Consider the following 26,405-nt stretch of genomic DNA (forward strand, 5'->3'; position numbering starts at 1 on the left):
ACAGGAAATGTTTTACTTTTTTAGTGTAAAGTTTTACCTTTCTTGTACTAGTTTCGATTCTTTACTATTCAGGTATGTCTGCTATCTTCACTAACAAATCTTTATTTAATTATTTACAACTATGGTTGGAAATTTTAATGGTAAGATTAATAAGCATTTATTTTAAATCATAAAAACTGTCCAAGTCGATTGAAGCTCTTTTAACGTCACCAACGATAATAACAAGTTTTAAGAATTTGGAAAAGAATACAAGAGGAAAAAATGAACAAATAAAAGATTGATTTTCAAATTTATTCCACAAAAATAAATATTTGATACAGTTTCTTAAGGTCTTTTTAAGGATGCCTATTAGTGTAAAGCAATCTTCTCATCAAAGACACAAAGAAGTTGCATATAATAAAACATACTTAATAAGTTGTAGATTGGTACAAAAAGCCTGTCTTGACAACACACAAGATACAAATTACAGTGCAACAATAACAATGGCTATAACTTATACAACTGGTGCCATTATGAAGCAGAATAAGTTTCTAAAAATTTTTGACGACATGCTGACTCCAAGGTGCGGATGAAAACAGCGATGTCATCGTCCGAGAGGAACAGGGAAGTGGTGACCCGTATGCAGGCTGGCGTCTTTGAGGAATCATTGGCTAGAAAAGAAGCCCTACTCACAGCTATTCGTTCTTGCAGGCACTGTAAAAAACATAACTAATGGATACTATTGCATAACTGACAATTTGGTTTGAGTTTATAGAAAACATTACTTTAGTTTTCTTAGTGCCTGTATCAAATTTTGGACAAGAACTAATATTGACTTGATTCAAAAACTTAAAATTGTTGTAGTGTCTTAGTTTAGTGACAGTCTGTAATCAGTTTTGATCTTTATGTGAATTACTTAGTATCTCTGGAACTCCAAGTGGAGACTGTTGTTCATCAATAAGGGTAGGGTTTTCAAGAATGCTTGTGATAATTATCAATAGAGGCCCACATAAATATGTCAAATTGTATAACTTCGGTCTCAGCCCTCTGTTTCCTTGAGATAAGGAGAGCACTTATCTGTTTAGTTGATCCTTAACTCTGTCAACCCTATCTATTTTATGAAGCTATATGTTAAAGCCTAACCCTACACTTTGACACTTCCTAGATGATACTTAACTTTGTTAATGGACAGTTCTCAAACTATTTTATTAGACATTTATTGATATTGCTAGAAGGTTCTAGAAGGAGGGCTGCGTCCCCCACTTAGAGATCCGTATTTAAGCTGGACTCTGGAGCAGAGCCGGCACTTCTCGGTTAGGACCTGCTACTGGAGGGTGTTCTCAGAGAGCCCGTCAGTGCAGCTATCAACTGTTTAGTCGTATTTTGAGACTTAGAACTATTTTGTATTTTGGGACTTGTAATATTTTGTGTGAATTTCTGAATTGTAGTTTGAGTCAATATATCGTGTTTTACTAGAAGCTCGGTTGATTTTAATCATTTAACTTCCCAAGCGAACCCCCACATTCGTGTTGTACCGGCAGCCACTCGATGGATACAACAAAATGTTCTCAGGACTATTGGCTTGATTCACTTTTACAGCCGATAACTCAGTGATAGTCTAGTCATAAATAATTAAATAATTCATACATTTATCAAAGAACTGAACTCTCAAATTACATTACCAGACCAGACATTGGATGGATTAGTTAGAAAGTGACATATTTTAGGATTAGGATCAACAATACAACGTATCATAAAGTTACTTTGTTAAAATTGATACGGTACGTAAAGATATAGTTTTGTTATTTTAACAAGAAAAAAACCAGTAAATATTTTGAATAACACAGATTGCTGTAAATATTTAAGTCGATTAACCTTTGAAGTAATTCATATTCAGATAGATAATTGTATTAAGTCCTAAATATACTGTAAGTATATTTTCTATCTTTTAGTATATGCAAAAGTTGTTAAGGATGTAAATTTTTCTTCTAATCATATCTTCTTTAGTTGAAAATGCTGTTAGTAGTAGCAAAATATAATTGTTCCTACAGTTATCTAACAATGCACATGTTCTCTCACTGATTTGAGAAAGCAAAGTTTCCAATTCTCTCATCAGTGAGACAATATTAACATTGTCTCACTCTTAATTACTTTGTCTCACTCCAGATTTGCAACGTGAAGGCACGAAATAGTGAACGCGTATCATGCAGACAAGGTTGTATGCACGCTAAATACGTTGGCAGCACTGGCTATAAATCAGCTGGTCAGCTGTTGTACTGTTGTATCATTAAATGTCATATTAATACCTTAATACCTGCTGCGACGTCGTTGACCAGAATTTCTGGATAGACTGTGTCATAAACTAAAAAATACTATTAAAAATTCACTTATGTGTAAAAATATGTTACGTTTCTTTACCAATTTATTTGTTTTATGGTAACTGTAGGAAAAATATAATGTGCAACTTGAGTGCAAAGTGCAATTGCCTTACTCGAGAAACCATTCCTAAGTAGTAAGTATTTCTCTCGAGTGAGTCAATTGCTCACTTTCCTCACTAGTTGCACAAATAACTATTTTTGTGTATTAAGTGTTGTGTTTTTGTGCCAGATTGGACTCTTTCCCACCCAGGAAAGAGTTTCATATTTAGTCAGATTAGCCTGCTATTCTCACATAAAGATTCTACAAGTCTCTCTCAAGTTACTGATTTGTATATGTCAATTAATTTTGTTGATTAAATTGGCAACGTCTTCAAACAGAAGACTGTTTACACATTTTACTTGATACAGAGAATAAAATTGACAGCTAGAAGGAAAGTTGATGTACGTTTTTACTAAATGACAGACTGTATAGTACTTAACATGAATTTTGTTGTGAATCACATAAATAATACTGACAGAGTATTTTTATTTTAACAAATTTTCTGAATGGATTGGTTATATTATAATCCACTAAACTCCTATCTGTATGTCCCCGTAGTGCCCCCTACATAAAGTAATTTTGGGGTAAAGGTGTGTTTTTTTTAGTATAGAAAAAAAACTCTTACCGGTCAATCCAAATTCAAAACACTTCTAAAAATTCAAACAAATGTTTTTAAGCCCCTCAGCTGTAACTTACCTAAAAAGTAGCCTTTACCTTTATTAATCAGCTCAAAAGTTGACACTGCTGTTTCGGCATCACAATGCCATCATGAAAATCAAAAGTAAATGAAGATCTTAGAAACTAATATCAAAAATAAAATTTTGTTATAACTAGAGGTATTCAAGCATGAGATTTACAACCCTGGAACTGCTGGTAAGATTTGCTTCTCCTTTGTCCCCTCCTAACTCTAAACCACCTTCCCCACTCTGCTTCAAGTGTGTTAATTTGTTCACATCAACCATTCTATAATTAAATCAAAACTGAGGCATAACTACTGATAAAAGAATTTTCTATGAATCCTATTTCTCTGAATACTGACACCAAAAACACCACACTTACTTGACGATTTGACTCATTATCTAAACATTATCTAAAGGTTAAAGGTACTGTACCTTTAATGATACTAACCAATTCTATGATGTCACCGATTACTGATTGGGGGTTGGAGCAGCAAACATCGGGTTTGAGTAGCAACAAGTGGACTGGACTGTCACAGTCACCACAGACAGTAAAGTGGTTATTGATGATGGAGGAACTGTTGAGGGCATCGTGCATCACTCCACACAACCGGTTGAGTTTTTCTAGGATATCCGGTTGTTGGTCCAGTCGTCTGAGACCCTCCATCGCAGCAATCACATGAAGAGGAGGCAATGATGCAGAGAAACAGTAACCTACAAGAACATTATGTTTCACTTTTTATACTCCTACATAAGTTACATTTAGTTTATTAATTTTAGTGAATCTCCCATTATAGGGAATATGCTATAATCAGCATGATCATACTGTGAAAACTGGGTTTTATGGGGTAAAAATTAGGTTTTCCCATTTTTGATGATCAAATTAAAATTTTGCAGATTCTTTCCAAACCATTTTGTAGAGAACAAAAAAAAATATCTACATTGAAGCGCCGTTGTACGTCTAGTGAAAATAAAAAAAAACTATAAATTTTTTATATTTATATTAATTTAATGGAGTATAAGTAAACTATTGTAGTTTACTTGTTTACGAATATATTTTGATCAAATTTGGCAAATTTATTTATTTAGCAGCAAGCTACTAACATTTAAATAAAAAACATACTTTATGAAATTCCTTATAGCAGCAAACGTAAATACTCATTAAAACTAATGTTATATTAATGAGGCAATCTAACATGTTTAAGGCAATATTTCAGTAGAAAAGCAATTGGGCAAATGGAAATTCGCTTAGTCAGCAGGTTTGCTGCAGTGGGGGTGTTTATTTGCATTACTAGATTAGTCCAAATTTACCTATACCTGACATGGCAAGGTCAGATAAAATAGAAAAAACTTAAAATAAAAAATAAAATAATTACAGGTCAATCACATAAATATTACGTAAGTAACCTACCATGGTGTACACTATACAGTCATACCACTTGAATGTAGCTCAAGATCTCATGGTACTCAATTGAACATAGGGAAGGTCGGAGAACTTAAATTATGGTGTCCCCTTCTCAATAATTGGTAGTTGAAAAAAGAACACAGAAAGTTGGATAACGGATGATTGGTAGTAAAGACTACGAATTTGGTAACTTATAATTTTAAAAGAGTAAGTTATTTAAAGAACCCAATTGCATCGTCTTATTTATTTACCGAAAATACCAGTAGGCCTATCCCTGAAACGATAAAAAGGAAAAATATATTTTTGACTAAATTTTTTTATGATGTTTTATAGTATTTTATAGCTGAAAAATAATAAATATATATGCATACATAATTATGTAAGAAAGTGGTTTAAATACCTGCATAAAAGTTATCCACAATGTTGCTCACGGCAACCGGTTTCAATCCACAATAGGGATCTTCATCAGGCCGATCAGGATGTCAAAACATTTTCTCTCTTCTTGCGAAGGTCGTCAAAAGGCGTAAAAAACATGCACATATAGTCACAAACACAAAACACGGACATTTAACATTGAAGACACGGCCGAAATTATTGCTACGACTCATCCCCGGCGAAGGTATAGTCTAGACTGCCGGTGGTCAGTGGAATCCATTCGTACAATCCTTATCAGCTGTTTCATTGGGTCTACCCACCCCCTCCATCCACACCCTTAAAAACCTTGATTGCAGTGTCATAAATATAATTAGATGAAAATGATAGCTTGTCGTTCAGGACGTTCTGATATCATCAAGCTATCATTTTCATCTAATTATATTTATGACACTGCAATCAAGGTTTTTAAGGGTGTGGATGGAGGGGGTGGGTAGACCCAATGAAACAGCTGATAAGGATTGTACGAATGGATTCCACTGACCACCGGCAGTCTAGACTATACCTTCGCCGGGGATGAGTCGTAGCAATAATTTCGGCCGTGTCTTCAATGTTAAATGTCCGTGTTTTGTGTTTGTGACTATATGTGCATGTTTTTTACGCCTTTTGACGACCTTCGCAAGAAGAGAGAAAATGTTTTGACATCCTGATCGGCCTGATGAAGATCCCTATTGTGGATTGAAACCGGTTGCCGTGAGCAACATTGTGGATAACTTTTATGCAGGTATTTAAACCACTTTATTGAAATATTGGTTATCCGGAGGCTAAATCACAATGGAATATAATTATGTATTTAATATACATATTTATATGTATTTAGGATATATGTTTACACTATTTTTTATACTTCTCAAACAGATAGGTGCATATATCTGCCTGAAATAAAAATTGGACAATTTTTTTATGTTCTTTTATAGTATTTTATAGCTGGAAATAATAATAAAATGATAATGTATATTATATAATAATGCATTTTATATATATATTATAGGATATGTTTAGACTATTTTTATACTTATCAAAAAGTAGGTACATACCTGCCTGTATTACGTAATTATCAAATCATTCAAGGAATATAATATTTTGAGAACAAATTTAAATATTTTATATATATACATAAAAATATAAATGTACATTATATAAATGGTCCATTTTTTTTATAAAATTTTCTAATTTCATGGCTGATGTACCAGTAGCCTACGTCAGCCTAAAATCACTGGCAATTCACATCGCAGTTGTTATAAACTGTTTAGTGATATTTTAATTTTAAGTTATGGACATCTTGTGCAGTTGCTTCACTAGAATTGTTAAGGTGTCAAGATACAGCACTGTTTATCAAGGAATCAAATCCTGGTTGTCGGTGTTGGTCTGGTGGGAGAGGCCTCTAAAGCAGTAAACAGTTCATTTGTGATATGTCTATAGTCTTACCTAGTCCGGAGAGTCTCTGATGGTCCACGATGAAAAAAGTTCCAACACAGAAGCCACCGATAGAAGCTAACGAGTTCTCCAGACTGGCCATTACAAGATCCACCTCAGTCCTCTGTGGAAAGAAAACATATTCAAATTTTAAATCTAAAAGGAAGTCATCCTAGGATCTGATGTAATTTTTTTATTCATGTTTAAGTACAGTGGAATCTTGATTACCCTGTTTGGTTATCCAATAATACCAAGAACTTGCTGTTTCTGTTTTGTATGACTGATTGTAAGGCGTAGCAGGTACGTCGAGACAAATCCTGTTGCTGCTCCTGCCTGTACTCTGGCCAGGCTTTAGGCACCTGTTTACTTACTTACTACTGTGGCCACAGGTACCACATTTCTTCCTAGCCTCCTTAAGCTAGGCCCTTCCATCTGCACTTGACTAAACTTTCAGATTATTTTAGCGCATTGCATACCCCACAAAGTTTGTCAACTCATCATACTTAAATACCCCTTAGCTACCTGTTTGTACTACCCCTTTAACTTCTTAGCACTGTTGCAAACGGAGAACTGTAGCTTAGAGGACTCAGTTGCAATAGTGATATTTTTAATTTGGTAATAATTTGTTAAGTTGTTTGTGACTTCAAAATAGAAAAAAGTCAGTGGTTTCAACGAGAGGCCGAATAAAAGCCTTGAATAGGAGCTATGTAGTAAAACATGAAATGACATTTTTTGGGAAAAGAACAACGTTTTAGATATAAAAAATATAAATTAAGTAAATAAATAAATAAATTAGTACCGTAAAACGGGGTAACTTGAGACAGTGTGGTAACTTAAGACAATTTGCAGATGTTTTTTTTTTACATTTTTTTGTTGGCATACCTGATGAGTTATTGGGAGTTTCCTTAGTGTGATCACGTCTTGGAAGTTGATCCCTTAACTACTGTATATTAAGACATATTGTGATATTCAAGGTAACATACTTTATTTATTTATTTACTTTGAGTTACAGATGTTCAAAAATTATAGGCTGTATAACTTACCTTGTAGCATCAAGTCTATTATTAGGAATTCAATGATTGTTATTACTTACCTAACCTCAAATCAAAATCAAATCATCAAATCATGTTTATTAGCACATAAACGTACAGAGGTTTTAGATAAATGCACAGGTGCTTCGTCATTCTTCTTATAGCCTAATATTATATAATGTCCTTTTTTACAATGTATTTATTAATAATAAATAAAATAGTTTTTTAACATTTGAGGAACTCTTTAAATAGACTAGTCAAAAGGTTTAATAAAAAAGATAACGTCAAGCTTAAAACTAAATAACAAGATTTATAGAATTTAATTATAGATAAAACATAAAAAAATGTACAAAACATGTAATTTTAGTCAATAACAAGGTCTTCATTAAAATTTCACAACAAAAACTATATATATATAAAATATGTAACATTTAAAAATCAACAAGATTAACATGGAGAAGGAACTTTTTACCCTATAAAATATTATGGAAGTAACAGGACATGCTTATAACATTTGAGAGTCATTTAGAAAATCGTCAACTTTATAATAGGCCTTTCTGATCAAAATACTCTTAATGTTATCTGCAAATTGTGCTGGACTCAAAAGCTGAGTTGTCAATAATAATCTTTTCACTAAGCTATTGCCAACCTAAAATTTATAAAAAAAAAAACACCCTGTTCTGTCCTTGGTGGGGTAACTTGAGACAACTGATTTGACGAAGAAGGTGCTACAGTCAGTGCTATGAAGCGGACTCTCAAGGATAACTGGAAATGGCCGGAAAAAAGGATGAACTTGACTATCGTTGGGAAGATATTGTTGGTGGTATTAACCCCCCTAAAATGCTCAATAAGAGGGGTTTTTTTTCTGTGCCAGAATTGAACGAAATTTACTAAGTTATGTCTGACATTGTGAAAAAAAAATTGTTTCCTCTTTTTTAAATACATTTTTTTTTTTTTAGTTTGTAAGTTAATATGTGTATTCCTTTGTTTTCCTAGATATTTTATTATGTCTCAAGTAACCATTGCATTATCTAATTTGAGACAACTGTTGTTTTAACATCTGTGTCTCAAGTTACCCCATTTATATGGGTAACTTGAGACACTAATAAAAATAAATAAATAAATAAAATTTATATATTTACACCAATTATTAAATGTAGAAACCATAGTAACCAGGGTAACTAATGTTTTATTCTAGTTTTTGCAGATTTCCCTATACAATTATTTGGTAGGGGTTTCTTTTAAGTTGAAAAATGTCTCAAGTTACCCCGTTTTACTCGGTACATAGCTTTCATCCCTGTCTTGGTATTGTTTTGGGGGTTTTTAAAGTAAAAAGTGCTAGCTAACGAAGGATCACTTAAACTACTTACCTGAACTATACCCAAATAAGTACTAAGTAATACTTTTATTTTCTCATAAGAGGAAATATTTTACTAAACAAGAGTTTGATTTTGGTATAGGCCTACCTAGCCTAGTATAGAATCATATTTATTAATTTCTCTCCATGCATAAGATGTGCTGACATTTTACCACTTCATGAAGGAAGGAGTAACAATATTTTACAAACTGTATTATATTGATACACAAATGTATTAACTTACTGGGATCCCAAAATGCTCAGTGACTCCTCTTCCAGTCTTGCCAAGAACACCGAATGATATACTTTCATCCAAGAACAGTCTCAGCTTGTATTTTCTTCGGAGTTCAACTAGTTGAGGCAGAGGACAAATCTCACCTGTGTTTGCACAGATACCTTCTACGACAAGAAATCGCCTTGACCTTTGTGCTTTCTTTGGATTCTGCAAAATAAAAAAGCAGGATAATTTTAAGCTATCTGGTATATTGATATAGGTACTGTGAAAAGTGAGTAGTATGGTTGATTGTAGTGATGTGTCAAAACCGAGTTTTAAATCTCAAAACTACCAAACTAAGGAACAGTTTTGGTTTTGAGATTCAATTGACAAGTTTCAAGATTAAAAACTAAATATTTATTTAATTGAATATTGTTCTCACATTCATATTCCTATTCCAGTGTCAGGAGTTTAATTCATTTCAGTGTTTGTTAAGTTTATAAAAAAGGATGATTTTAGGTTTAAAGTGCACTAACCAATAACCATGTTATTCAGGTTATTATGTCTGAGTAGGAGTAAAATTTAATTCAGTTTTGATTGCATTATAAACATTTTATTATTACCTGTATTTTTTTAAACCCTAACCAGGCCAGTAAAATGTTTTGAGTTTCAGAATTTGATTTTTTAAGTTTCAAATTTGAACTTTCTGGTTTAAACCTTCACTAGTTGGTTGGCGTTAAAACGATTAATTGTTGATTGTATATTTAAACTCTGATCGTTTAGATTGTAATAGCTAGTTTAAATTTATATAGAGTAGTTTATTCAGGGTGAACAACTTAACTGTGTTACACTACAGCGTGTTAAACTTTGAAAAAAGCTAATGACATAATGATTATAACCACACGGCAAGCAAATTTTTCAAAGTTTAACACGCTGTAGCTCCTAAACGAGTAGGTTTAGAGAGAAAATGCGAAGAGTAAAAAAGTCTTAAAACTGCATCTGAAATCTAAAACACAAGGGTGTTCCATAAGAAAGTTAGCCACCATATTGGAAAATGGCGGCCATGTTTGAAACATTGGAATTCATATTTTTTAATGTCATTAAAACCTAGTTGAAGTTCCTCATTTAATGTTCTCTCTAAATCTAATAGATTCTGAGATACCAATGGTGGCACAGTTAAGTTGTTCACCCTGTATAGAGTTAATACTAAAATATATCGATTCCCTGTATTGATACCTGAAAAATCTATTCTCAATTCTCAATACCGATGGAATTTTTTATAGTTTTACTATATTTTCTTAATGGATTGATTATTCTACACCAAACCCTGTCTTTTTGTCCTCCCATTAAGTAATTTTGAGGTAATTTTGTATTTTTAAGTAAAGAAAAAGTGTGTGCAGCAGTGATACAGCCCAACTAGCAAATTTATTTTCAAACCCATCTAAAGACATTAATTAACTACCATATTTTGATTGATTCTTGATACCGATACCTAAGTTCGAGTATCGGTGGTATCGAAAATCAACACATCCCTCATAAATATACAGTAGGCTCCCTCTTATCCGGACTCCTCGGGACCGAGGCCAGTCCGGATAACGGGTTTTCCGGTTAAATCGACGTCCCCAAAAACTCGTTAAAACGGACTGTTTACTGTGATATTTGATTTAAATTTAGGAGAGCATTGTATTTAAACATTTGATCACTGGTCTCAAATCTTTTCCACGAGATTAGTCGTTTCAGTACCGCCCACTTCCTGCCGATCTAGTCCGTTTAAACCAATGTGCTGATAAAAATTGTCCGGTTGAAGATCAGTCTTTCCGCCAAGTGTAGTCCGGTTAAACCGAAGTCCAGTTAAACCGATATCCGGTTAAAAGGTGTCCGCATAAGAGGGAGTCTACTGTATATATGCATTTGAACAGATGGTGTTTTTGGTCTCTGGAGACATCAAAACGAAAAAGTAAATTGGTCTTGGGTCCAGGTCTTACAATGAGACCTATGGAAATAGCTTATTACCTCTGTGGAAAATTCTCTAGCAAAGAAGGAATCCGAACACTTATAGGGAAACTAATAGTATAAGAGAAAAAGTTACGGTAACAAACAATTTACAGCTTGAAGAGGAGTACAATATTTCAAGTGACTTTTCCTAAAAATAATAGAGAAAAATACCTTGAGATCTGCTTTTTTAGTTTCTTCTAGCAATCGTTCAAGATCTTTTATGTCATTATGCTTGAAGACCTTGATTACACTTCTTGAGGCATCCAAACCTTTCTGTATTGCAAAATTAGCCCTCTCATCGCTGAAAGAAAACATTTAGATATAATGTATTATAATACAAAGGTCAACACTTATGTGAGTTGATGATAATTTGAAATAAAATAATGTGTAAACTTTTAATTTAAATTATAAAAATTTTGTATACTTAGGCAAACATTCATTTTATAGACTATTTATTTAGAAAATTCTTTACTTAGATGTTGAATCCAACAAATCAAAACATATTTGTAACTTATTTTTAGTGATGGGTCAGTACTTAACGTCAAATGTCGGTCTAACCCGTTCTTGGGAAAAGTACCGGGGACGAGAATCGATGGTGAAATGTCGGTACCCGATACCTTCGGTACCAAGTTAATTTGTTATATTTTTATTTACTCATTTACAAAATTTAAATTGGCAACTATGATGATTATTTTTCCCCTAAGACTATTTGAAAGGGCATATTTATCATGAAATATTATCAATAGTAGGCTATAGTATGATTATTTCAGTGTTAGTTGGTTATGTTGTCGTCACATTTGTCAGCTGATAGAGTGGTGCAAACATAGACTGCAATAACTGCTCCACCATCTTCAAGCATAAGACAGAAGGCAAGCTTAATAAAGAAATGATCAATTAAATTGTTTATTTTGACAAAAATTATTTAATACACTACCTTAATACCATCCTTTCCTTATCTGAGGTTGATTGATAATAACATTAATAATAGTTACAAGTTACAGGGTTATTTCATTTAATTCATACAGTTCTATATTTTACTTTGTTTTGTACAAACTATGGAAATACAGAAGCAACATAAATAGCGCTGAATGTACGACTCGTACCACAAACTTAGTCAAGTTCACTCTAACTGTTTGACTCAGTCCAGTTCAGTTAGTGGCTGAATTCATACTTTTATTTGTTATTGAGAGAAAGTTTAAATGTAGTTTAGGTCGTCCGTCGTCTGTCAAGTTTCTTTGAAATTGAAGAATGGGCCTTTGTTTTCATCAGATTTCTTAAATAATTTATGTTGATGTAAATAATTAAACTTGTTTTGTCTGTAAATAATAAGTGGAAGTGGACCAGTTTATTACAGGAATGTAGAAGTAGGGCTACCATAAGTTGTTGTTGTTATCGACTAATTTGTGATAAATTCTCGATAATTGCTTCCCAAGTTTGGAAGTATTTAAAAATTGATGAAGCAAACAACAGATTTGTGAAATGCATCATATTATTTAATAGGCTTATCTCCAGAGGTGGGGGTCTAAAAGGACTTTTAACCTAATGAAATACCTAAAATCCCACAATACCGGTACAGGTAGGCCTACAAAAAACCACCACAGTCAACTAACTAAGCCTTGGTTAAATCTTTTTTTTCAACAAACCTGCACCTTAAACTAAGTTATAACCTCAAATGAGTATATAGACCTATTTTCTAAAAAGTTTTGTTCAAAACATCCTTTCCATAAATACCTTTATTCTAAATTTCCCTTAATAATGGAGCCTAAAATTAGCTTAATGCAGGCTAGGTACACTATAGGTACAAAATTACTTCCTTCTACATATTTAGCTAGAACCTATGCAGTTAACTTAGTTTAGGCTAACAAATTTCCAGAGCCACTTTTCTTTCCAAGGTTATATTAGTGTTAGTAGCCTATGTTAAATTTATTGGTTTAGCAGTGAATCATTTATATAGGCTATATATTTAACACTTCTGGAATGGTATATATTGTTTTGATTTGAATGAGTTTGGTTGTTAAAGTGTTTTTGCACAAATAGTCCTAAGTTTTATTTTCTTAATCCCTTAATATAACGAACTTACACTAATGAAAAATAATCAGTTTTAAAAGTTGAATTAGGGATATTCTGCTTTTAAAATAAAACAATTAAGTAGCCCAATTTAAAATGAGGTACCGATGGTACCGGAACCGAGAATTGATTTTGTAGGAACTGGTACCGGTATTGACATTGAAAAAGTGGTACCCGTAAAGCAAACTAAATTTTGGTGGTGGTGGTATACTAACTTTTTTGTTGTATACCTGAGGACTTATTTTAAGAACAATTAGGCCAAAAAAGACTTTTGATTTTCAGAAAATATTTTATTTAATGGATTATTTAAAAGTATTTTCTTTACTCCTACAAAGGATTTCCTTTTACAATGCCATAAACAAAAGTTGCTTCCTAATTGTTTTTTTTTTTTCAATCTAATGTGATACAGAGAAAGTTATAGGTTATGATTAGAAATGTATCAAACTTTAGGCTACATTATTGTGTGTTATGTAGTTCAATTTAATTTTCCTTTCTATAGAATTTGGGTATATCAAACGAAAGTTCGCACCCACTGGTTATAACTTTCATGGGTTAGAACAATATTCACATCCAGGGCTCCATCCCATTGGCTTTCAAAATGTATATGTTTATATGTTATATGAAATAAAGTTCTTTTTTGTAATCCAAAGCAGCTTATTTCAAAATACTATTCATTACAGAGTCAACTCAGAAAACAACAGAGATTGTTTGTTCTTATGTTTTCAATTTGATTTACTCAATGTTCAAAAGTAATATAACTGTGATATCTCATTTTTGGATAGAGATACAGGATTTAAGACAATATAAAATAGGTTACGTACCTTTACGTCGTCAATCCTAGGTTAGTCTTTTTAGCAGCGACTAGTTTCGAAACTGACGTTTCATTTTCAAGCCTTGTCAAACATAAAATTACTTGAACATAATGTCGTCGTCAAAGTACACAAATATAACATTTAACACGCACAAATACATTAAGATACAGAAAGACGCGCGGCCGGCCATTACACGCACGACGGACACGACTCAACTACCGACTGCCACTGGTCTGGTGACATTGACCTTGGAGGGGGTTGGACAGCTGATTATGAGCGCCTTTGTTATCAATGTCCTCAATCCTATCAAATATTGTGTTACGACCAAAATTTAGCTTTTCATTCAGGATGTCGTGGGGAAACCTTTTTGTTGCTTTGTAGATTTCATAGCTTTCAAGGACATTCATTAAGGAGCCTTTGGTGCATTTATGTAAAATACCCAGGTTATCACTACAGCTGCTTACGTTGTGGTTGTCATTCATCAGGTGTTCAGCGAACTTAGAATGTTGTGTTCGCAGTTTAGGCTTGGGTAGATGTTCATTAAACCTTTTTTTGAATGAACGACCTGTTTGTCCGATATACATTTTTGGACAGTCGCTGCAGGTTAATTTGTATACTCCAGTGTCCTCTAGGCTATTGGAAACTGTAGATTTCGAAGTACGTGGATTTAGGCGGCTTTCTAGTTTATTTGAAGTTTTGGTGGCCAATGTAATGTTATGTTTCTTTAGTTCATTTTTTAAGGTATAATGTAAGCAGTTGCCATATTCTATAGAAATAAAGTTTTGATCGGTTTTCTGTAGTGGTTTTCTGTTCTTTTGTTTGTGTATAATATTGTCGATAATACTGCTATTGTATCCGTTATTGACTGCTATACATTTTAATATTTCATATTCGTTGTTGTAGTTATTTTGAGACATGGGTATTGTTAAAAGTCGATTAACGAAGCTGTTGTATGCGGCCATCTTGTGTGATTGTGGATGATTGGAGGTTGCATGGATTGTATGGTCTGTGGTTGTAGGCTTTCTATAGATTTTGTAGTCAATACTATTATTATTTTTGGTCAAAGTTAGATCCAGAAAGTTAATCGAATTATTATTCTCGATCTCGAGTGTGAATTTTATTTGATGTGAAATGCTGTTCAAATGATTATTGAGAAGTTGTAGCTGTCTGGAGTTTCCGTTAAAAAGCAAAAGGGTGTCATCAACATATCGTTTATAAAATATGATTTTCTTAGAAAATTTGTTGCTGGCGGAGAGAATGTTTTCATTTTCAAAACGATTTAGGTAAATTTCGGAGAGCACACTGGACAAAGGTGAACCCATAGCTAGTCCTGCTTCTTGAAGATAATATTTTTCATTAAAACTGAAGTAATTTTGTTCTAGAGTTGTTTTGAGTAGATTTATTATCTCATCAATGGCGTCAGTGCTAAGTTGGGAGTTTTCTAACAAGTTTTCTTTAGTTATTTCTAACGTTTCATGTATTGGAACATTTGTATACAAGTTTACAATGTCCAGAGATGCCAAAGTATGTCTGTTTTCTACTTGAATATCTTTCAGAGAATCTATTAACTCTAGACTATTTTTAAGGCTATGGTTATTCTTCAATTTGATGTTGTTTCTAAGTATTCTATCTAGAGCTTTTGCGAGTTTGTAGGATGGTGCAGAGGTGAAGTTTACAAGTGGTCGTATCGGCATGGTGTCTTTGTGTATTTTAGGTAATCCCCTCAATACTGGCGCTTTGGGTTTGATCATTTTGAGGTAGTTGCATCGGTCCCCGTTGAAGATGTGTTGAGTTTTGTTTATGGCAGTTTTGAGTTTAGTGTGGAAAAGGTCAGTTGGGTCTTTAGGTAATTCTTTGATGTTATTGTTATTAATAAAATCTAAGACTTTGTTGTTGTAATCGTCTAATTTCATGATTACGATGCACTGGCCTTTATAGGTGGCCTTATAGGTGAGATAAATACAATCAAATCTATAAAAGAAAAACTAATGACACATGACTGCATTGCAACTAAAGCTGACCTTTATCAGCTTTAGTTGCAATGCAGTCATGTGTCATTAGTTTTTCTTTTATAGATTTGATTGTATTTATCTCACCTATAAGGCCACCTATAAAGGCCAGTGCATCGTAATCATGAAATTAGACGATTACAACAACAAAGTCTTAGATTTTATTAATAACAATAACATCAAAGAATTACCTAAAGACCCAACTGACCTTTTCCACACTAAACTCAAAACTGCCATAAACAAAACTCAACACATCTTCAACGGGGACCGATGCAACTACCTCAAAATGATCAAACCCAAAGCGCCAGTATTGAGGGGATTACCTAAAATACACAAAGACACCATGCCGATACGACCACTTGTAAACTTCACCTCTGCACCATCCTACAAACTCGCAAAAGCTCTAGATAGAATACTTAGAAACAACATCAAATTGAAGAATAACCATAGCCTTAAAAATAGTCTAGAGTTAATAGATTCTCTGAAAGATATTCAAGTAGAAAACAGACATACTTTGGCATCTCTGGACATTGTAAACTTGTATACAAATGTTCCAATACATGAAACGTTAGAAATAACTAAAGAAAACTTGTTAGAAAACTCCCAACTTAGCACTGACGCCATTGATGAGATAATAAATCTACTCAAAACAACTCTAGAACAAAATTACTTCAGTTTTAATGAAAAATATTATCTTCAAGAAGCAGGACTAGCTATGGGTTCACCTTTGTCCAGTGTGCTCTCCGAAATTTACCTAAATCGTTTTGAAAATGAAAACATTCTCTCCGCCAGCAACAAATTTTCTAAGAAAATCATATTTTATAAACGATATGTTGATGACACCCTTTTGCTTTTTAACGGAAACTCCAGACAGCTACAACTTCTCAATAATCATTTGAACAGCATTTCACATCAAATAAAATTCACACTCGAGATCGAGAATAATAATTCGATTAACTTTCTGGATCTAACTTTGACCAAAAATAATAATAGTATTGACTACAAAATCTATAGAAAGCCTACAACCACAGACCATACAATCCATGCAACCTCCAATCATCCACAATCACACAAGATGGCCGCATACAACAGCTTCGTTAATCGACTTTTAACAATACCCATGTCTCAAAATAACTACAACAACGAATATGAAATATTAAAATGTATAGCAGTCAATAACGGATACAATAGCAGTATTATCGACAATATTATACACAAACAAAAGAACAGAAAACCACTACAGAAAACCGATCAAAACTTTATTTCTATAGAATATGGCAACTGCTTACATTATACCTTAAAAAATGAACTAAAGAAACATAACATTACATTGGCCTCCAAAACTTCAAATAAACTAGAAAGCCGCCTAAATCCACGTACTTCGAAATCTACAGTTTCCAATAGCCTAGAGGACACTGGAGTATACAAATTAACCTGCAGCGACTGTCCAAAAATGTATATCGGACAAACAGGTCGTTCATTCAAAAAAAGGTTTAATGAACATCTACCCAAGCCTAAACTGCGAACACAACATTCTAAGTTCGCTGAACACCTGATGAATGACAACCACAACGTAAGCAGCTGTAGTGATAACCTGGGTATTTTACATAAATGCACCAAAGGCTCCTTAATGAATGTCCTTGAAAGCTATGAAATCTACAAAGCAACAAAAAGGTTTCCCCACGACATCCTGAATGAAAAGCTAAATTTTGGTCGTAACACAATATTTGATAGGATTGAGGACATTGATAACAAAGGCGCTCATAATCAGCTGTCCAACCCCCTCCAAGGTCAATGTCACCAGACCAGTGGCAGTCGGTAGTTGAGTCGTGTCCGTCGTGCGTGTAATGGCCGGCCGCGCGTCTTTCTGTATCTTAATGTATTTGTGCGTGTTAAATGTTATATTTGTGTACTTTGACGACGACATTATGTTCAAGTAATTTTATGTTTGACAAGGCTTGAAAATGAAACGTCAGTTTCGAAACTAGTCGCTGCTAAAAAGACTAACCTAGGATTGACGACGTAAAGGTACGTAACCTATTTTATATTGTCTTAAATCAATCCTGGAGGCAATGCTGAATAAAACAGGATTTAAGCTGAGCAAACATTTCTTTGGGCAAAAATGCTACAAGTTCTCAAAGAGGTATGGCAGTATTGCGGAGGTTTCAGCGAGAATCGGAACTCGAGCTCAAACCGAGTTTGTGTATTTAAAGATCCACAATGTCATACAATAAGTTTACTTGTCATAGTTCTTTAATGAGAAATGCTTTACATGTCATGATGTAGAGTAATTCAATTCTATCCTTGAAAAGACAACTTCATCAGATTAGTACGGGCATACCCTAAGAATACAAATAAACATACGAATAATAAATAATTTAATATATCAAAGTTAAATTTATCAATCACAGTACAAATAAAAGTACATTGGCAAGTTTTTTTTTATAATTGTAAATAAGTTAGTTTACTATCAACAAAGATATTGAAAGCTGGGATTATTCTTGAGTTGTATACTTTCAGAGAAAAGAACAAATATAATATAGGTTGATTTTCCAATATTGGGAGATTATAAAACTTACACGAAAATCATGTCCCCCTTTTTTGCGTAGGCTGGTATAGCACTTGAAATGGTTGAAAACGCATAGGAATAGACCACAGCATCCTCAGCTCCCATGAATTCTGCCAACTGTTTCTCTAATGCCAAGTGAACTTCTGGAAAGCAAGGACTGGTTGACAATAGATTATAATTGTTACAAACAAAATTAAACTGTAGCCTATAGGCAAACTGAGACAAGTAAGTAATGGACGAGGTCACATATTCATACCCTGAATCTACTAGTGTTACAGCATGATAGTTTGTCAGAGTTTTACTGACTACGGATTAGATTTCGCCCTGAGATTAATCAGCTGACTGGCTTACAGATGCCGACTCGTCATGTCATCTGCAGCTGAGACTAACTGAATTTTGTACGTATGGAACTTCAAATCTTGTTTCAAAATGCAGTGAAATACTGGTTCGGGGTATATTTAAAGGAGCAGCGTGTTTTCTTACTGATCGATGTGGATTATCCTCCACAGCATCTCGAACACACTCGATATTTTGTTCAGAACGGACTTCTCTATGGCAACCGATGGGACGAGGGTTCATAGTTGAACTTGTAGCTTCAAATTTACGCACCCAGCATTTAATTAAGTTCACTCATGGCGTTTGCTTGTATAAACGTTTTGTGACAAAAAAGTTTGATTTGAATTGCTATTATTATTACTTAAATTCAATCAGAAATATACACGAAAACATAACTATTGTTTTCCAACCAATAATATAAAAATATATTTAGGACTAGGCCTAAAACAACCTCAGATAACCCTAAGGGCTCGGATAACCGGGGCCCATATGGTCAAGAGTGTGCTGTACGTACCACTAGCTTTATCTATTACAGATTACCTTGAACTGTAACGGCTCACCACTTGCTTTGCTGGATATATACGCACAGGCCCAGGGCCTATGTGGATAGGCAAATGCAAGGTCAAAAGAGGCTGCCAACCTCTTCTAAGTAATTCTAGAGTTAAATTTTAATCTTTAGTCTCCAAGTACTTACCAGTTGTTCCATAGAATCCTCGAGGTCCACACGAGCCGACCCCATATTTTTCTATCGTCTTCATCGCATCTTTTTCAACACTATCATCTCCGATGAATCCAAGATAGTTGTGGGTTGCAAAATTCAAGCATTCTATTCCATCAATGTTTATGTATTTGCCAGCCTAAAAACATGATTACAAATCAAACAAATAAGCATGTGTAAAAATGGGCCTTCTTGTATAAGAATTTTGTTTTATTGTGCATCTGGAATTCAGTTGAATGATTGATTAATAAACTTGACAACTCTGTCAGTTGTGTTATGAGAATGATTCCTTAATTACTTGTAGGCCTAAACTTTTATCGATACGATAAGTTTCAATTATCGTAGTAGAGAAACATTATTTTGCAAATCCAAAATGTCCCTTTGGGTGTTTCGTCAACATTTCCTCAATAGTCTAACTAAATCAAGACCAAGGACAGTCACTTGTTGACATAACGCATTTCAATGGACTGAACAACAAATTTAATACATCGAGGAATTCACAAGATTAGGTTAAATGTGCTATTATTTTGCAATAGAAAAGTAAGCCACACTTAAACCGTTGAAATCCACAACCTAACCAAAAGATGACCTTTGTATGTTCCAGAAACAGGCTGTCCAGCAAGCCATGTAGGCCTAAATAAAATTTAAGAAAGAAGGGTGTCTAGCAAGCCAAGAAAATAAAATTTAAAGAAACAGGGTGTCCAGCAAGTCATGTAAATGAAATTTAAAGAAAAATGGTGTTTAGAAAGCCAAGAAGATAAAATATAAAGATACAGGGTGTCCAGCAAGCCATGAAAAGAAAATTTATAAAAAAAGGGTGTATCTAGGAAGCCACAAAATTTTTTTAAGGAAACAGGGTGTCCAGCACTAGCTGTACTTTAGCCAAGTACACAACATTAGCTTTGTCGAAATAGCATTCCAAATAGCTCTGTCTCAACATTAGCAGTAGCCTATATTGTTAATTTCTGTGAGTGCAATGATAAAACAATCTTTGAAAAACATGAGCGCTATTATCTGAAGGGCAGTATGATTGTGCAGAGAAAAATAGAATAATAAACCGTTAACTGAGCAAAATCATTTTTTGAAGAGACAACCGGGAATCTTAACACTCTCCCTTGTCAGTTAACTCTTGTGTGTTGATCTTGGTTGGTTTTGGTTATTGTCGTTACATAGTCAACATTAGTGATGGTCAAATCCAGAAACTCAAATTTTTCAATAAAAATCCAAAAAAATTGAGCCCCAAACCTCAAATTCAAGTAAAATTTGCTTAGGATACTATATAAAATATACTGTGAAAATGCATTCCTATTAATTATTTAAATTTGAATTGAATAACTATAGAGAGACACTTGTGAAGAAATTACATTACTTTAATGTCATACCTTCCCTCGTACGACTCTTGGCTTTAGGGCAAAGTGAGATGGGGACACTTCAGTGACTAAAGGTTCTGGCTCGTAATCTCTGATCAAGGCTTCTTTTTCCTGCAACAACAGCTGAAATTAACATACTCAGTTTTAACTTGGGACAAAGCCAATTACAGTAAAGAACAAAAAATATCTTACAAGTCGATCCCTGTCACCCGATTCCTTAATCTGAATAAGAACATTTCAGCGTGTAGTAACTGGATATTTATTGAGGACAGGAAATCTACGTTTGCTCTTTGTCTATTGATAGATGTAGGCATTCTGTTCCCTTGTTAAAGCTGTAGTAAGATTTACAATGTAATGGATCTAGTAGTGTTGTGAAGCCAATTACTGATTTCTGTTGGAAACGCCAAACTTTTAACCAAGATAAAGTGAAAGAATTACATAGTGTAAACTAAAGCATCTTTTATATCACATAACATTTCATGGTACCAAAAATTAAAGGAGAAAATCAAAAGTAGACAGGAGCGCAATCTGTAAGAGGCTCATTCAACTATTGTATATTTGGCTACAACTGGTCTACATAGAGTGTGTCTACAAGTCAATGGTTTAACACGGTACAAGTCTTGAGATTTCAATGGATCCATAAAATAATTGAATTTTTGTACTATTACACAGTAGTTTAAGTAGAGGGAACATTCAAATGAGAAACAACTGGATTTTTGTTAACAAGATGGTTCTCGGATCACCATGTGGTTGCAACACTCTCCTTTTCACCTCACTATTTTGTCTTCCATGACTCCTTCATCCCTTGAGTCATTTGGGTGATTTTTAAATCCACTGTGGCTAAATTATAACCAAAAATGAGGCACAACCAACAAGTATATGATACTGCCACCACCCCTTTGTATTTGTTACTTTTCTTTGGTTAAACAAGTCATGCGTAATTCGCTAAATTCATTAAACTTTATGTATAAAGGACATGAAAAAATGGTACTTGAGGCTTGTGACGTTTGATTCACAATACATTACACATTTTAAGTGGCTATCAAGAGAATTGAGCTGAATAGGACCTACAATACAAAAAGAATATCAAATATAAGAATATTTTATAAATATGTATTGTAAGCAGTAAATCAATATTTCCCATACTAAATAACATTTTTATGGGAAATAGTTTTAGATAGGCCTACAACAATACACACATTAGGCCTACCAAGATTATTTCACATTAAAAAAATCAAGATACCAATTAAGAACTAGTTAGTTAGTAAACTTACTGCATACTAATAATAAATGCATTCATAAAAATGTATGATAGGCTACTAAATAAAACTGTCTAATATCAATCCTCACAAGCCAAATCAGCATTATTATTATTACAAACTGAAGTATGTACACTATTCAAGAGAATTAATACAGAATATTTAATCAACTTTTAAAAACTTAAAAATTCAAAAGTAGGCTATTACACTTAATAGTCCTACTTCTTTAACTTCATAATACTTAAACGTTCATTGGTGTACCGTCTAAGTTCTAATACCAAAAGGTTCTATAGTTAATACAGTAAAATGATTCTTCTTAATAGCAAAGGGAGTTTTTATGAATTTAATACAAAATAGTTTTAACAAATAGTTTATTGTTAGCATATGGCCACCGTGGTCTTTAATGACACACTATCTGTAAATTTTTTGTTTGACCAATGGAATGTACTTTAACAACACAATCTAGGTCAACTTTTAAGTCATTTAACATCTTCGGCTTATTAGTCCTTGGAGCCTAGACGTACCAACTCAGAAAACAATTAAAGAACTACAAAGACAATTTATAATTTCTCAGTATACTAAATATTTAAATTACAATCACTCTAGTGTTTGAAAAAATATTTTTGGACGGTAAATAACTCTTCAGTGGCTGTTTGAAATTAACAAAATTAACATTGCTCTGGTGGGCGAATCCAAGATGGCCGTTAGCTTCCATGGACTCCCTTGGAGAACAATTTAAAACTACAAAGAACATTTTCAATCTCACAGTATACTAGATATTTAAGGTATAATCACGTTACAAAAAATATTTTTGGACGTAACTCTTCAGCAGCTGTTTGAAATTATCCAAGATGGCCGCTAGCATCCAAGGACTCTTAACAAGTGACTTAAATCAAATGTTCCCTTGTAAAATAAAAAATAATCCATTTGTATGTGATAAAAGGTCATGAAGGCTAGACAGTTCACAGGTCTTTTTTGCAAAATCATGTGTTTATTGAATGTTTAAAAAACTATTAACATACCATCGCACAAGGTGGTATATTCTATCTTTCCTTCTCTCTACTTAGTCAGTGTCAATCAAACAGTCAATGGGTGTAAGATGACAAACAGATTAAAATTTGTTGCATTATTACAGTACTGATATGTGGACTTCCAGATTGTGTATCGTTTAGAGTCATCTACAATGCTTAAATGCCCAAAAATATTTCTCAACACTGATTAAAAGCGCTAGAGACCTAGTTAGAATTGTTATATGAACTCTTGACTCATTAGAATTTTCAAGAGCAAAAACATGATTACATTTTAAGCAAGTTTAGATTGCAAATTCCTACTTATATAAAACTTACATATAGATTTATCCTACTTAAGTTTCGACAACATTTTGCTTAAAAGACCTCAATAGTGTTGCTGAAAAAATACACAAACAAAAATCAAAGACACACACATTGAGTGCACAAACACTAGGCCTATGTAACTACAATGTTTATAATCTATTTTTGTTGATAGTGAGAAAAATGACTAAACATATTAAGAGATGAATCATGTTAGTCATATACTCTTGTCAAAATGCTCAGAATTCAACTTTTAGATACGGTAGGCCTAACAAAAACTGTTGCAATGAAATGCAATAAATACAATTGCTTTACTGGTAGCCTACATATTACAAGCAAAGTAAATTATTATTCCAGGTAATGGTGAAGAGGAATGGTCAATTGGGAATCCATCACAATAATTATTATATCTGATTTATGGCAATGGACACATGTGAGTGTTCTGATGACAACTCAAAGTGAAATGCAATGTTAAGATTGATTGTTGTACAGGTCACTGGTGCTTTAAATGCATATAAAGATAGGAAAAAATCAGCTGACAAGCATTCATTTACCTGGATGTAATTAAATAGTGCTGCATCAATAGTTATTTGTGCAACAAGTGAGCAAAGCAAGTGAGCAATTGACTCACTCGAGAGAAATGCTTACTCACGAGCCGTAGGCGAGTGAGGAATGGTTTCTCGAGTGAGGCAATTGCACTTTGCACTCGAGTTGCACATTATTTTTTTCCTACAGTTACAATAAAACAAATAAATTAGTAGTAAAGAAACGTGACATTTTTACACAGAAGTGAACTTTTAATATGACATTTAATGATCAACACGATCAACAATAGTACAACAGCTGACCAGCTGATTTACAGCCAGTACTGCCAACGTATTTCACGCGCATACGACCTTGTCTGCATGTTACGCGCTCGCTATTTCGTGCCTTCACGTTGCAAATCTGGAGTGAGACAATGTAATTAGAGTGAGACAATGTTAACATTGTCTCAGTGATGAGCGAATTGGCCACTTTGCTTTCTCAAATCAGTGAGAGAACATGTACATTGTTAGGTAACTGTAGGAAAAATAAATTAACTACCGTAGTAATAAACAATATATCTGTAGGCTATAGGCCTACTTGAGTGTAAATCAAATATGAATAATTTACTACAGCTTTAAAACCCTGAAAGAAAAATCTACTTCGATGTGAGTTCTGTGATCGGATAATACTTACATTTTCTGTGAGTTTTAGTTCATTTGTTGTGCTTTTCTTGCATATTAACCAAAGTACCCATACTATGAGTGAAAACTCCAAAAAGAGATGATGTGCTTGTCCCTGGAACAAATATTGACCAACTCACAATTTTATCAATGAAAAAGCAAAACACTTTTTAAAAAATTAGCACAGATAACTTAGACGTAATGTGTCAATACTGGAAGGCAATTCTCTGCACCATTGGTTTTTTTTGGGGAAAGTCCTGTTACCCAAACCCGGCATTACAATATAGTTACAAGTGCTTTGGCACCAAGAGGACACGGGTCTATTGGCTCATCCTAGACATTATTTTAGATTTGCGCGCACGGTAAAAAACGTCAATTTTTACCATTTTGAAATGATATTTAGGCCTATATCGAAAAAACTAAAAGATAGATTTTTTGAAAAAACTTATTTGGATTCAGGACTCAAAATACTACTAGTATGTAAAATTTCATCAAAATCCAAGATGGTCAGGTTGAGAGCCTAGTTGATTTGATATGGAATGACCCTCCCGTGAATATTAAAAGGACTACCCAACTAACTTAGCTTAGGATGCCAAAAACTAATAATGTCAACCTTTACCCTAAGAATACAATGACACGGTTCCAATAGCTGTAAATTGTATTTTTATAGTTTATTTTATGACTACATAGTAGGCCTATGACTACGTCTACTCTTACCCCAGATAGGCCTATAAATTCTCTTAATTTTTCAACGTAACATTCCATTTCAAATTTGCACACTGTAACTTATTACTTATGCAAAACAAGAATATATGAATTTGTGTTTGGATGTAAAATAATTATTATTCAATAGTCTGTTCCAACTTCGTTAGTTATAAACATCAGCAGATCGCCATTTCCAACCTTTAACCTAAAAAATAAATAAAAATAATGGGGAAAAGAGAGGAGAAGTATAAGGATTGGTATGGTTTTGCTAAAAAAAATCAAGCAGAAGACAATAAATACGACGGCGCTGAAGGGCCACCAACTATAAAAAAATATTTTTCTTAATCTCTGAGAAAAAACATAGAATTCTGAGTTTAAAGTAAGAATATAACAAGTGGGCGTTCCACTCTGAGATTAAAGTCAGAATTCAACTAGTGGGCGTTCCCCTCTGAGATTAAAGTCAGAATTTAACAAGTGGGCGTTCCTCTCTGTGAAAGGAGTTAGAATTCTGAGATTTAAGTCAGAATTGAATTGTGGGCGTTCATCTCTGAGATTAACGTAAGAATTGGACTTGACTCTATCTAGTCTCTAGTCTCTACTACTCTACTCTTCTCAAGGCCACCTTTAACCCCAGGCCGCGGCCTGGTAGAATTGGCAACGTTGCAAGTAGAAGAACACAGTAGAATAGACAACAGAAATGAAATTTATATTATTTCTTTTGTCTAAGATAGTAGGGATGATAGCATCGATATGCTGATAATATCGTTGCAATAAGAGAGGAACGCCCACAGTTCAATTCTGACTTAAGAGTTGAACGCCCACTAGTTATATTCTGACTTTTTTCTCAGAGAGGAACGCCCACAATTCAATTCTGACTTTAATCTCAGAATTCTAACTCCTTTCACAGAGAGGAACGCCCACTAGTTGAATTCTGACTTTAATCTCAGAGTGGAACGCCCACTCGTTATATTCTGACTTTAAACTCAGAATTCTAAGTTTAAACTCAGAGATTAAGACAAAATTTTTTTAACTGTTGGTGGCCCTTCAGCGCCGTCGTAAATACCAAACCAGGAGGCAAGAGAAAAATTCTCAGACTCAGG

The 26,405-nt window shown here is 33.7% G+C and overlaps 1 protein-coding gene across 1 annotated transcript; it reads right to left on the reverse strand.

The window, feature by feature from the left end:
* Nucleotides 1–277: 277 nt before the first annotated feature.
* LOC128998727 (serine palmitoyltransferase 1-like) lies at nucleotides 278–25,497 on the reverse strand. Its single transcript, XM_054425047.1, has 10 exons — nucleotides 25,318–25,497; nucleotides 24,614–24,715; nucleotides 20,818–20,916; nucleotides 19,412–19,574; nucleotides 18,392–18,524; nucleotides 11,096–11,225; nucleotides 8,960–9,157; nucleotides 6,340–6,451; nucleotides 3,526–3,788; nucleotides 278–693 (listed from the first exon to the last, which is right to left on the reverse strand). The coding sequence occupies exons 1-10, from the start codon at nucleotides 25,363–25,365 to the stop codon at nucleotides 511–513; spliced, it is 1,431 nt and encodes a 476-aa protein (XP_054281022.1). The 5' UTR covers nucleotides 25,366–25,497; the 3' UTR covers nucleotides 278–510.
* Nucleotides 25,498–26,405: the final 908 nt, after the last annotated feature.

This window comes from Macrosteles quadrilineatus, unplaced genomic scaffold (assembly GCF_028750875.1).
Source record: "Macrosteles quadrilineatus isolate MER2022 unplaced genomic scaffold, UCM_ALF_1.0 Scaffold_7__1_contigs__length_78375512, whole genome shotgun sequence".
In the NCBI taxonomy this organism is placed as follows: domain Eukaryota; kingdom Metazoa; phylum Arthropoda; class Insecta; order Hemiptera; family Cicadellidae; genus Macrosteles; species Macrosteles quadrilineatus.

What these genes read in the sequence shown, in the direction of transcription:
- LOC128998727 (XM_054425047.1), bottom strand. Translation starts at nt 25,365, where the DNA reads ATGGAATGTTACGTTGAAAAATTAAGAGAATTTATAGGCCTATCTGGG. An exon ending in AACTAAAACTCACAGAAAAT is followed by an intron (nt 20,917 to 24,613) that starts GTAAGTATTATC and finishes CTGTTGTTGCAG; the next exon opens with GAAAAAGAAGCCTTGATCAG. An exon ending in CTAAAAAAGCAGATCTCAAG is followed by an intron (nt 9,158 to 11,095) that starts GTATTTTTCTCT and finishes TTTATTTTGCAG; the next exon opens with AATCCAAAGAAAGCACAAAG.